Source organism: Anas acuta, chromosome 21 (genome assembly GCF_963932015.1).
Source record: "Anas acuta chromosome 21, bAnaAcu1.1, whole genome shotgun sequence".
NCBI classification, from domain to species: domain Eukaryota; kingdom Metazoa; phylum Chordata; class Aves; order Anseriformes; family Anatidae; genus Anas; species Anas acuta.
In genome coordinates this window covers 4,227,316-4,239,792 of record NC_088999.1, presented here as the reverse complement: position 1 = coordinate 4,239,792, position 12,477 = coordinate 4,227,316, and the positions used below count along the sequence as shown (strand labels likewise).

Genomic DNA, 12,477 nt, shown 5'->3' with positions numbered 1-12,477 from the left:
GGCTTTTAGGTACCATCGACCATAACCTTCCAAGAAGGAGCAAGAGACCCAAGAGGACTGGAAGTTCTCTGCGTCCCTCTCCTGGGCAATACAGCAAGGGTAGAACCTTGCCTCTTCCAAGATTTGCCTTCAAAACATATCCAGAAAAGGGCTTTCGGCCAGGGAAGGGGGAATCCTGTCTGAATGTAGCATTTCACTGGAACAAACACGTCTCGAGTGCCATCGGGCTGGAACTGAACACTATACCTCGCGCAGCTCAGCAATACGCCTCTCCTCGGCGCCAGCATCCCTGCCAGGAGCCCACGCACGTGTGAGCGAGCAGTTCCTTCCCCAGCTCCCTTTCTGTCGTGACGGGCCCCCAGTTCTCAGCTGTACATACTCCTTTTGGGTGCAAACCCTTCGTTTCCTCTCTCTTTACCTAGAGGAGGGAAAAACTCGGCAGCTCTGGTGTTGGAGAGCTGAGGAATGGAGAGTGGATGTGCGAGGAAGCACGTGTGTATATTAGCTGTGTACAGAGAACCCTGTGCAGATGCTGAGCTGGCAGACAACTGACACGTGACTCGTAATTTTTGGGATTTGCTCGCGTCTGTCATATCTTTCATGTCCTGAATCACTACTGACCAACGGTTTGTTGTCCTGGAAGGGAATTGTATAGATATTAACATATGCTGCATCTTTTTTTTTTTTTTTTTTTTGTAAAAAAAATCAAAACAAAAGAACTTAAAAACAGGAAAAAAAGGCAAAAAAAAACAAAACACAAATGTATAAAGCATTCCCTCCCTGCTCTCTCACACCTGCGGTGATGTTAATGGATCTTGTCTTGAGAATATCTGGGCTCGTTTAACAAATCACAGAACCAGGAAACGACTGTTGCCTTTTTAAAACTTTTTAATTTGGGGAAGCTGTGGTAGTAGTAAATCCTTTTTATCGTCGCTTCCTCTCAGATGTGTTTTTTTTTTTTACTTTCCCAAATCAGGGTGAAACTTGCCTTTTCTCATTTTTACAGCAAAACCTACTGGAAACTTGATAATTTCACTGTGTGGGTGGAAGGTGCGGGGAGGAGAAGAGGCTTTAAAAAAAGTGACCTTAAAATAGATTACTCTTGCTCTTCTGAGAATCTCGTGTTGGTTCTTCCGAAACTTTGGGTTCGAAACCTGGTGTGGGCGCCCTGCTGTCTCATGCACGGAACTAACCCACGTGTGAGGTGCCACTAGCCACGAAGGGACTATCACGGGCCCATGGGGGGTGGGAATGAAGAGGGGGGCTCGCCTCCATCGCAGACGTGCCGGCGTGGTGCTCGGGCTGTTTTGGGAGCCCTGTGGCAGGCCGGGCCTCGCTGCGCTGCCTTTGCCCTCAGGGGGTGCGCGTCCCTCACAGCTTCCCCGTGTACAGTACGGCTGTAGACTAAATCATTGCGTTGTATATCTGTCTCCTCATCAACAGATTTTAATTATTGAATAAAAGTATTTTAGGATTTTTTTTTTAAACTGCTGCTCTGGTTGTGTTTTAATGGCTCCTGTTGGAGGGGGTTGGGGGTTCAAAGGTCTCTGCTCCCCAGAAGCAGGGGACATCATGAGGTGGAGGGGACCCCACAGGGATCACTGGGTCCAACTCCTGGCTCCACGCAGCACCACCCCAAAAACAGACCCTGCATCTGAGAGCATTGTCCAAATGTTTCCTGAGCTCTTGCAGGCTCAGGGCTGTGCCCATGTCCCTGGGGATCCTGTCCCAGTGCCCGACCACCTCTGGGTGCAGAAACTTTCCCTAACCCCTATCCTGACCCTCCCTTGGCTCCTTGCCGTTCCCTCGGGTCCTGTCGCTGTCCCCAGGGAGCAGAGCTCAGCGCCTGCCCCTCCACTCCTTGTGAGGGGGCTGCAGGCCGCCATGAGGCCTCCCCTCAGCCTGCTCTGCTCTGGGCTGAACTTTTCCCTTAAAAGTCAGTCAAATAAACTCTCAGAGGCTCAATTTGGGTTTTAGGAAGCAGGCATTCTTTAATTGTGGCACTAAACACACGGGATCATCCCACCCAGGTATGTGCCCAGTTATCTAGGCTACAGCCATTACACACAATCAAACCATGCACATCCAGCAGGTTTCCAATAACCAACACATTCGTACATTTTCCCGTAACTCATTAAAATATGTAAATGGCCCTGACACGTGCACAATTGTTCCCACTGGTGGTTTTTGGGGGGGAATCTGGTGATCATTGGTGGTCTTCCTCACAGTGTTTGCTGCATGAACCCAGGCCTTGTGCATGCCCGGGCCGTCTCGTTCTTTTTTATCTTTTTATCAGTTTGGGCGTGCACACTAAATTTAGTGATTTCTCCTCAGAAGGAGCACTCAGGCGTTGGGAGAGGTTGGATGTGGTGCTGGGGGACACGGTCACTGGGTGGGGGGGGGATGGGGGGGGGGCCGTCCATGACCCCAACCCCCCTCAGCCCCTTCCCGCCTTCCCACTGCGCATGCTCCCCCTCCCGCTGCACCCGGCCCCTTTCCCGCCAAAACTCCTTTTGCACACGAGCCGCTCGGCCCTCCCTCTTGCCTTCCGCGCATGCGCGCCCAGGCCCCGCCCCCCGGGCGCTCTATAAATAGTGCCGCGCGCTGCCCCTCGCTCTCTTTCCACGGCGGGGTCGAGGGATGCAGAAGGTGAGCGGAGCGCGGCCTTATCCTTATCTCTTTTTTTTTTCCTTACTATTTTTTCCTCATTTCTTGTCTTTTTCCTCTTCTCCTCGCTGTGCCGTATGGAGCCGGTGACCTTTATGAGGGCGGTGCTGCTCGCAGCCAGCCCTGGGCCCACCGCGGCCTACCTGCGGCCTGAGGGGGGCAGGGGGATACCCCGGGGTGGGGGGGGGGCAGCGCCGCCTCTCACCGCCTCCTCTCCCTTCCCACAGGTTCGTTCCTGATGCTCGGGCCGGCTTCGCACAGTTTGCTCCATCAGTGAGTGTCTGCATAGGTCCGAGGGGTTATAAGGGGGTGTGGGGAGGCTGGGGGGGATTAAAGGGGTGTGGGGGGGCTGGGGGGGGTATAAGGGAATGGGGGGGGACACAGACCCCAACGTGGACATCCGGAGAAGTCGCTCTCTCATGGCTCTGTCCGTGTGGCGCACGGGAGCGTAGGCCCTCGGGCCTGTGACGTACAGTCCCCTTCCACGACGTTGGAGAACAAGCCGGGCCTCGAGTCTGCAGCCTGCATATTCCTACTGCTTCTCTGAGCCCCCGGGCCGTTACAGAGGAGATAAACCATGCAGGAAACAAATCACACGGGGATTTCGGCTGGGGGCATGGGGAGGCGGAAGGGGACAGTTTGAGCAGTTATTTAATGCCTTTTCTTTGTTGTTTCAGCTGAGAAATCCGATGTTTGTGGAGCACGGCTTTGGAAGGTGAGTGATTCTGCACAAATGTGTAGTTTTACCTTGTCATCTTGATAGCTTCCCCTTTAAAAAAGTTTTAAGTACTTGTTTTGAACTGGCTTATGCAAGTTGAAATGGATCACGGGTTTGAAGTAATGAAATGCCAATGGTGTTTAACAGATGTTAGTAGATGTTTATACATACAGTTATATATACAATATAGATGTTTAACGGCAAAAGTTTAGTTCGTGAGTTCCTTAGATCCTGAGCTTTTGTTGGACTGATAAGAGGCCTGCTCCTAAATATTAGAAAAACGGGGGAAAAAATGATGAAGTAAAGGTGAATGATGGGGCTTAATTGGCTTTTTAATTGGCTAATTGGCTTTTGAGGCCTTACTATTCTGTAAACTGCAAAGTCACGGAGGCCCTGGCTTAAACCCTTGCCCTTGTGAAACCTGACCCAGCTCAGCCATTTTGTCATCTCAGCCTCATCTGAACAAGAACAATCCATGTGCACTCACCAGACCTCCGTGTTAGTCACTCCCAAAGCAGACTCTTGTGTTTTTTACCCCTGGGAAGGACGTGTCAGTAAAGCGGGTGCTGAAGCACTGGGCTTTTACTGGGGAGAAGGGAAATGGAAGGCATGTGGCTTGCTTAACAAGGGCTGGGAGCATGTGGCTGTGCTGTCCCTGGGCATGTCTGTGATGGGCTAGCAAAATGGATTGTGCTTCCTGCCAGGTTATAAGTAAGAAATCAGTAGGAAAATCCATGTGGGACACAAGTAATAAGCTTTCTTTTTTTTTTTTTTTCCTTGTTGCAGACACTGATAAAGGCTTGTGAGTGCTACCAACAGCAGCCTGCATACCCAGTGAGGGTGAGGTGAGTGTGCCCCAAGCACAGCTCCAGCCCAAATGCTGAGCAGAGGTGGTGGCCGAGGTTCGGTCCCTGCAGGGGGTGCAGTCCAAGCCTCTGCAGAGTTCAGAGTGGGCTGGAAATGGGAGAAAGAGCCTACACGTGGTGAACTTCTCAGAGCACGTGCTTCGTGCTGGGGGCCTGCAGTGACCTCCAGAGCACCCAGAGGCTGCAGGGGGTTGTGTGGCTGCTGTGTGAGGTGGCACCTGAAGGAAAGCAGGGGCTGAACCCCTGTGGGCGAGCTGCACCCTGAGGAACATGTGTGAAGAGCTGGGGGCTCTGGTGGGTTGCCGTGCCTCATCTACACCAGCTGGGGGGAGCACGTGGCTGAGCACCACCTGAAAAGGAGCCCAAGAAGAGAAGTGGGGCACTGGGAGCTGTTGTGGCTGTGGGGGAGGCTGCCTGGTGCTGGGAAGGGGGTGAGAGCGGGAGTGTGGTGTGGTGGTGGTGTACAGCTGGTGGGCAGTGCCCATCTGGGAAGTTTGGGGTTTCTGTGTTCTGGGACCTGTGATGCTGTGCCTGACAAATAAAGATCTTTGAAATGGTGTTGTGTGGCTGTTCTCTCTGGTATGACTGCTAGATGTGGGTTTGCTCTCTGAATGGAGCTCGGAAAACCCCAAGGAAACGTTTCCAATTCGGTGTTGCTGTGGTTGGGTTCCACCCCCTTGGGTGGGTGCAGCCTGCCCTCTGCTCCTGGGACTGGGAGGCTCAACGTGACCAGCACTGGGTGTACTGGTGCAGACCCCAATAATGAAAGCCCTCAGGAGTCTGGGGGTGGGGGTCTGGGGGCTGTACCTCTGGTTTTAGGGTTAAATTAGGATTTTGTTAAACATACTCAGGCGTTTCTCCCCTCTGTTAAGCGAAGGACTTAGAGCTGCTTTAATTCCTGGTGGACCTGTGAACACCTCGGGAGCTTTAACCCTGCCTGTAAGTAGCTGCTAGCGCTGGCCCCAGGGCAGGGGCTGGGGGGGGGGGGCCTCGGAAATGTCTTAAAACGGGGGGGAGGAGAAAGCGAGGGGGTGTCGGGGGCTGGGCAGCAAATTCCATGTATAAAAAAGGAAAGTGGGGCTTTGGGGGGAGCCCTGAGCTTCAGGGGGCTGAGCTGGGGAGGTTGAGCGAGTTGTGCCGCTTGCTTTGGGGGAAGAATTGGCTAAAACGGGGCTGAAAATTGCTCTGGGGGCTGGGGTCGGTGGTTTTGTTTTTTTTTTTGGGGGGAGCCCCCGGCCTTGTTCCTGATCGTTGATGGGGCAAAGAACGGAGCCGGAGGGGCTTGTGGGGAGCCCCCCAGTGGCGTTCATTGCCCGGGGGGGGCAAACCTTTTGCTGTGGGGCTCCCCCCAAAAAAAATCACCCCACGTGGGGGGGGGGGGGGGATGCTCCAGGTCCCTCCCGCACCGCCCCAGCCCCTCGTTGGGGGGGTGTGCAGCCACCCCGGGGCTCCCACGTGTCCATACCCGGCCCCCCCCCCCGCAGCCACCACCAGAGGGCGCCGGTGCCCCCCCCATGTCCCCGGTGTCCCCCCCCGGGGCCGTCCCCGCGCATGCTCGGGGCCGGGAGCGCGGCGGCGGCGGAGGTGGGAGCGCGGCCACGGGGCTGGGGGCACCGGGGAGAGGGGGGGGTGGTGGGAAAAGGGGACGGGGAGGGTGGGCACCGAGGTGGGGGGGGGCTGGGGACCGCTGCTCCTCCCGGTGGGGCGCAGTTTGGGGCCCCCCCCGGCTCGGTGTTGGGCTGGGGAAGGCCGGGGAGGAAGCGGAGGGGGGTGGTGGGGAAGGACGGAGGGACGGACAGGGGGGCGGGCGGGAGATTCAAACGGGGATTAGCGGGGAAGGGGCTGGGGGGGGCACAGGGGGTGCTCCCAGTCCCTGGTTTCTCCCCGGGGTGGCCGCGGAGGGGTTTGGTGGGGAGGGCAGAGCGCGCTCAGGGCACGTGGGGGGGGGAAATGTGCAAGGAAAACAAAAAACGGGGAGGGTACAAACCGGGGGGGGTCGGTGCCCAAATCCTCACCCCCAGTCCCACAGGGGATGGAGGCTGCAGGGGTGCCCCGGGGGCAAAATCCCTGCTGGGTGACCCCCCCCAAACAGCGCCTTTGTCTGTTCAGGTCTCAGCCACCATGCCGGGAAAACGCGGCGCAAAGAAAAGCCCCGTGCCACAGGACGAGTCTCCTGCCAGGAAAAAGCTTAAAGGTACGAAAACTCCCCCAAAAACTCCCCCAGGAGGCCCCTAAATTCCCTGCGGGGCTGTGCTGGAGGGGTTTTTCCCCCCCCCCCACAGCACACCCCATGGCTCCTTTCTGCCCTGCCCCGCAGTCAGCCACCCGTCCCACCGCACGCAGCCCGGGCTGGTGCTGTCGCTGGGGCAGGGGGACGTCGGGCAGCTGGGGCTGGGCGAGGGCGTGATGGAGAGGAAGAAGCCGGCCCTGGTGCAGCTGCCGGAGCTGATCGTGCAGGCGGAGGCAGGAGGGATGCACACCGTGTGCCTCAGCGAGACGGGCAAGGTGAGAGCGGCGTTAGGGCTGCTGGGGAAGGGGCAGCGTGGGGACACCGGGGGGAGGCTGAGCTGTGCCCCCCCAACAGCTCGGGGACGTCCTCGTGTCCTGGAGCGGGGTCAGGATCAGACCCTGCTTTGTCCCTGTGATGCTGTGGGGTGGCTCCCCTGCTGCAGCTCCTGGATGGTGTCCGTGCCACCAACCTCAAAGATTTTGGGGTGCAGAAGGACGACTCATCCTGGGGGGGCTGCGTCCCCTGGCTTCACGCACGTCCTGTTAAATTTTGCATCCCTTCCCGACCGGGTCACCCTGCAGATCTACACCTTTGGCTGCAACGACGAAGGCGCCCTCGGGCGCGACACCTCGGCAGAAGGCTCTGAGACCACGCCGGGGCTGGTGGAGCTGCAGGAGAAGGTGGTGCAGGTCTCAGCAGGGGACAGCCACACCGCAGCGCTGACGGATGACGGCAGGGTTTTTGTCTGGGGCTCGTTCCGGGTACGTCGATTTCTTAGGAAAGCATTGGAAGCCCTGCGGGGGGTTGCTGGGCTGCTTCAGTGACTCATTTGGGTGTGTGTGTGTCTCCTCCCGCAGGATAACAACGGGGTGATCGGCCTGCTGGAGCCGATGAAGACGAGCTCTGTCCCTGTGCTCCTCCAGCTCAGCTCACCTGTCGTTAAAATTGTCTCAGGTGAGCCAGATCTTGGGCGTGCATGCGTCAAGCTGCTGGATGAGGCTGTTTGAGCCTTGGCTGGCGGGTGAGGGTCCAGAGGGTCCGTGCCCTTTTTCCTGGGTACAAGGGTCTGCTTGCTCCCCTCTGGCTCCTGAGTGAGCAGACCTGGTGTCTCTGCCAGCCCCAGTGGTGTTTTTCAATCAGGTTGGGTCAAATATTAACGTGTTTTACAGTTTAGCTGTACAGTTAGCTTACAGTTGGTCTGAAATGCTTTATGGTTAGTGCCCTGACTGTCACCCCGTGCGGTTGGGGCACTCACCCTCTGGGTTTTCCCTGGCAGAGCAGCCAGGGAATTCATCCGGGGCCCAGGTGAGGTTGGGGGTGCCTCTAAACCATCCCAGTGAAAGTTCTGTGGAGTTTCAAATGGAGAAATGGGATCAGCAAACCCCACTGAATTCTAGGAAGTTTGGACAGCCGGGGTTTTGCTGTGACCCCTGGGTCTTGCTGGGGTCCCTGGGTATCTGGACAGTGGCTGCTGCTTGCTCACCTCCCGCATCTCCCCGCAGGGAACGACCACTTGGTGATGCTGACGATGGACGGCGACCTGTTCACGTGCGGCTGCGGCGAGCAGGGCCAGCTGGGGAGAGTGCCGGAGCTGTTCGCCAACCGAGGAGGGCGGAAGGGGCTGCGTGAGTGGCTCTGGGGCTCGGGGACACTCGTGGCTGCGGGGAGTGGGCTGCAGGTTGGGCTCCAACACTGAGCTTTGCTGAGGAGCAGAGACCCACACACCCACCCCGGCCCTTCCCCAGCAGCTCAGGGGCTTGTTTGTAAATCACTTGCTTGAGTTGGGTGATCAAAGGGGTGATGAAAAGGGTGCAGAGCATTAGTTCTCATCCCACGCCTCGTTTCTCGTCCCCAGAGCGCCTGCTGGTCCCGCAGCGTGTCCCTGTCAGAGGCAGAGGCAACAAAGGCAAGATGCGCTTCCAGGACGCCTTCTGTGGGGCTTACTTCACCTTTGCTGTCACGCAGGAAGGGCACATCTACGGGTTCGGCCTCTCCAACTACCACCAGCTGGGTGAGTTTGCTTGGTCCCTCCAGATCTGCTGCCTTCTTGGTGGCTTTGGTGGGGATCCAGAACTCCTTGAACCCACCGTGCGCTCCCAGCGCCCAGTTTAGGACAAACTGGAGCTGGAAACGGGTGGGGGGATCATCCCATGTAACTCTGGGTTTAGTTCCCAGCCCTCAGCCCATGAATTTGAGCAGAAATGCTCAAACCTTCAGCGCTGGGACTGGGGGAACTGGGCTGTGAGTGGGGTGAGAGGATGGTTCCTGACGTGCCGGGGTTTGTGCGTCCCGCCCCGCAGGCACCCAGGGCACCGAGCCCTGCTTCTCCCCGCAGAACCTGACGTCCTTCAAGAACTCCACCAAGTCCTGGCTCGGCTTCTCCGGCGGGCAGCACCACACCGTCTGCGTGGACTCGGAGGGTGAGCCCCAGTGGGGTCGGGGCGGGGGGGCTGGGAGCTGTGCCGAGCACTGCAGGGCTCCCGTGGGGAGGTGTTGGGGTGCGGGGGAAATGCTGAGTCCCTCTGAGTCCCTGTTCAGGGCAGCGTGGCTGCGGTGTCTGTGTGAGCTGTTCAGGGGCTGTTTGGCTCTTCCAGAAGCACAATCCAGTTGGAAAAGTTTTATGGATTTGAGGCAAAGAGCTGGAGTGATGATAGGAACCCACGTAGGGTCCTGTACCCCACTGTGCAGCTGGGGGGCACCAAACTGGGACCGGGCAGGGAGGAGCGGTGCTCCCAGCCCCTTTGGGATCAGCTCTGGGGGAGGAAAGGCCTGCCTGCAGCGGGCTTCCCTCCACTTGGAGTCACCTCCTGCATGTTTCTCCTGCTCCAGGTAAAGCCTACAGCCTGGGCCGGGCCGAGTACGGCCGCTTAGGGCTCGGGGAAGGGGCAGAAGAGAAGAGCACCCCCACCGTCATCCCCGACCTCCCCAGCATCTCCTCCGTGGCGTGCGGCGCGTCGGTCGGCTACGCTGTGAGCAGTGACGGTGAGTGGCAGGCACCCCCTGCCCACGGAGCGCTGCCCACCCCTCCTCTGCCCCTCCTGGGGGGCTGCCCAACCGCCTCAACCCCCCCCCGGGGCTTCATCACGGGCTGCTGGGGCAGGATTTGGGCCAGGTCCCAGCGCTCGCAGCCCCTGCCAAGCACCCAGCCCGCGGGAGCCGAGCAGCAGCTGCTCAAATATTTTTGTGGGCACTTGGCAGCAGGGTTTGGGGAAGAGTGTTGACCCGGGAGGGGGGGGGCTGAGCTGCTGGTCCCTTCTCCAAGCTGTGAACTCGGCTGCTGCGAGAGCTCTTTGTGCTCTGGTTGTGCACTGGCTTGGCTGGAGCACGTGCAGCCCACAGCTGTGGGAAGGATTTGCCCGCACGAACAGGCGGCGTGTTGATGGATGGGGGGGGAAACCTGGCTTAGAAGCAGGCTGCGTGATGAAAAACTGCTTTGAGGGAGGCCAAAATACCTCAAAATACCTCAAAATACCTCCCTTCTCTGCTTCTAACCCCTGCCTGCTTCTCTGGCACCTTCGGTTTCTCCTTGCTTGGGGATTTCAGAGCTTCCCCAGAACCCAAACTCATCTCTGCTCTGTTTCAGGACGAGCGTTTGCCTGGGGCATGGGCACCAACTACCAGCTGGGCACCGGGGAGGAGGACGACGTCTGGAGCCCCGTGCAGATGACGGGCAAGCAGCTGGAGAACCGCGTGGTCCTGGCCGTGTCCAGCGGAGGCCAACACACTGTCCTGCTGGTCAAGGACAAGGAGCAGAGTTGATGAAGCGGCTGCAGCACAGCGGGGGCGCGGGGCCCGCGCACACACCCACCTCCTGCCCTTGGCCCCTTTTTGGGAGGCTGGTTCCCAGCTCTGCTCTCTCGCAGACCATGTCAGGGGAGGCAGGAGGGCTCCTGGAGCCGGGCCCCGAGGTGTCCTGGCGGTGTCTGCGTGGCTGGAGCAGGGGGCTGCAGGGATGCTCGTGTTTTCTGTCTGCAAGTGTCTGTCTTCCCATGGTACCAGGTGCTGTGCCAGCTCCTCCAGTTCAGCTCGGTCCTAACCTGCTCTCAGTGCAGTGACTAGATGGCTTTTCCACCTTTTTTTTTTTTTTTTTTTTTTTAATTTTTCCTGGCCCAGCAAAGCTGAGTGCCTTGTGCTTCACTGCACAGAAGGTTTGGGCTTCCTGAGGTTCCCTTGCTCCGACGTCCCCAGGTGCTCCCTCCATCACCTGAACATCTTTTCCCTCTGTGCCCAGATCTCTCCCGGTACAGATCTGTCTGCTGCCACCCACCAAAGCCCGCTGGGCTTGTTAGGGTGATGCCTCAGCCCAGCAGAAACATTCCTGTGCAGTGGGGAGGGAGCTCTCCTTTTGCTTCCCTCTCTCACACGCTGCTTGCAGTGGCGCAGAGGTGCTGAGGGTTGGATTCCTGTGCCCCACGCTGGGTGTTGCAGCCTGGGGAGGGGGACTGCAGCTGGGTGCTGCCCGGTACACGAGGAGCAGGTGCTGCGAGGGGGACTCCTGCTGCTGGAGGTGGGCTGCTCCCTCCCACCTCCACTTCTGAGTCTGAGCCAAAATCCCCCCAGAAGCGAGGCCAGGAGCAGGATCAAACATTTCCAACCTCCCTCCCTCCATCTCTTTTCCACAATCTCTTCCACTCTTGCTCTTTGCTCCTGTCACCTTGGGAAGCCCAGCAAAGTCGATGCCACGGAGGGGACTCGTTTTTTCTAATTTTCTCTTTAATTTTCTCCTCCACCTGGCGAGGAAGGAGCTTCCTTTGCTGTTGAGGCCTCGCTGAGAAGACAGAAACCAAACCCAGCTATGCACCTAACCCCTGCAGGCTGCGGGACTCTCCCCGTTGTCTCCGGTTCTTGCTCCAGCTGGTCTCGCTCCCTGTGCCCGGCCTGCCCCGGTTTTTCTTTTCTGTGCTGCCTTCCAGGTACCTGGACTGAGGGGGGGGCTCCGAGGAGAGATTTTAGGTGTTAGAGCAAGAGGGGGAGGCGGTGGGTGTGTGTGCGGGGCGGGGGGGGTGGGACTGGGCGTTGTACAATGGTTTAGGTCGAATTTTTTTAAAGCAAATGTAAAGTATTTTGGTTGATTGAGGAAGAGAGGAAAAAAAAAAAAGTAATCTTTTAATGTTTGGAATAAACTGAGTTTTTGATAAACCCCGGGCTTTCCCCTCAGTGTGGGGGTGGGCAGCACCTCCTTGGGCACAGCGCTCGGTGCCGAGGGGCTGAGGTTTGGGGTCTGCGCGTGGCCAGGGCTGGGTGTGGGTGGCCAGGGCGCTTCCCATGGGTGCGGGGACACCCTTGGGTGCTGCCTGCACCCGTGCCCGGTGCCTGTTTGGGGACCGGGTGCAGTTTGGGGACGCGGCCGCAGGATGGCAGCAGGAGGAGGCGCTGGGGACAGCAGGGTGCAGGGAAGCGGGGCGAGGAGGGGATGGGTCCTGGGGGTCCTGCTCACCCCATCGCAGCGGGGGAGAGCTGTGGGGTGGGGGCCGGCCCCATCCTGCCCCCAACACCACCGGGGAGCTCGGGCTCACTGGTGGGAGCACATTGACACTGCAGACAGTGTCGAGGCACTTTGGCTGCATCCTGGAGCCTCTGGTGTCTGTTCCTCGTTAACCAGTTTGGGGGCAGGTTCCTTAATGAGCCTCCAGCCGGGGATTTGGGTTTGGGCACGTGGTTGGTTGGGTAACGAGGAGCTGGGCTCCGGGCAGCCCCAGCTCTGCTGCTCCTGCGTGTTTTAGGCTGGCTTTGAGATGCATTTGGGGATGATTTGGGCGTGCAGCTGGAGAGGGGAACTGAGCAGAAGGAAAAAGAAAAAAAAAAAAGGAAAAAAAAAGAAAACCCATCCCACTAAAGCTGTGCTTGGTGGCCGTGGTGCTGGGCTCACAAACAGCTCCTTTATTTTCCGTGTAAGCATGACATTGGGATGTGGACCTGGGGAACATCTTTTATTGCCCATTCCCTGTAATTCACCATCTGTGTGGGCTGAGCCTTGGGCACGTGCCCACCACAAC

At 58.1% G+C, this 12,477-nt stretch overlaps 2 protein-coding genes and 1 non-coding gene across 12 annotated transcripts in view; all 3 read left to right on the top strand.

The window, feature by feature from the left end:
* Window positions 1-755, top strand: part of PHACTR4 (phosphatase and actin regulator 4) — a 59,013-nt gene extending 58,258 nt beyond the window's left edge. For all 8 annotated transcript variants that reach the window (XM_068658075.1, XM_068658081.1, XM_068658082.1 and 5 more), the window contains one exon: window positions 10-755. In XM_068658075.1, coding sequence (XP_068514176.1) covers window positions 10-25 — 16 coding nt within the window. In that variant the 3' untranslated portion in view covers window positions 26-755. The remainder of the gene's footprint in view (window positions 1-9) is intronic.
* A 2,139-nt stretch (window positions 756-2,894) lies between these two features.
* RCC1 (regulator of chromosome condensation 1) lies at window positions 2,895-11,613 on the top strand. Of its 3 annotated transcripts, none has more exons than XM_068658085.1 (13): window positions 2,895-2,940; window positions 3,345-3,382; window positions 4,172-4,230; window positions 5,129-5,190; window positions 6,361-6,445; window positions 6,569-6,756; window positions 7,063-7,242; window positions 7,339-7,435; window positions 7,984-8,106; window positions 8,337-8,492; window positions 8,782-8,901; window positions 9,311-9,463; window positions 10,065-11,613. In XM_068658085.1, the coding sequence occupies exons 5-13, from the start codon at window positions 6,373-6,375 to the stop codon at window positions 10,238-10,240; spliced, it is 1,266 nt and encodes a 421-aa protein (XP_068514186.1). In that variant the 5' UTR covers window positions 2,895-2,940; window positions 3,345-3,382; window positions 4,172-4,230; window positions 5,129-5,190; window positions 6,361-6,372; the 3' UTR covers window positions 10,241-11,613. The 3 variants fall into 3 exon arrangements, with proteins under 3 accessions (XP_068514186.1, XP_068514185.1, XP_068514184.1); XM_068658084.1 differs by having other exon boundaries at window positions 5,124-5,190; XM_068658083.1 differs by lacking the exons at window positions 2,895-2,940; window positions 3,345-3,382; window positions 4,172-4,230; window positions 5,129-5,190 and adding an exon at window positions 5,764-5,835.
* On the top strand, window positions 3,055-3,259 carry LOC137843206 (small nucleolar RNA SNORA73 family). Its single transcript, XR_011089398.1, has one exon. It is a non-coding gene; the product is annotated as a small nucleolar RNA SNORA73 family (small nucleolar RNA).
* Window positions 11,614-12,477: the final 864 nt, after the last annotated feature.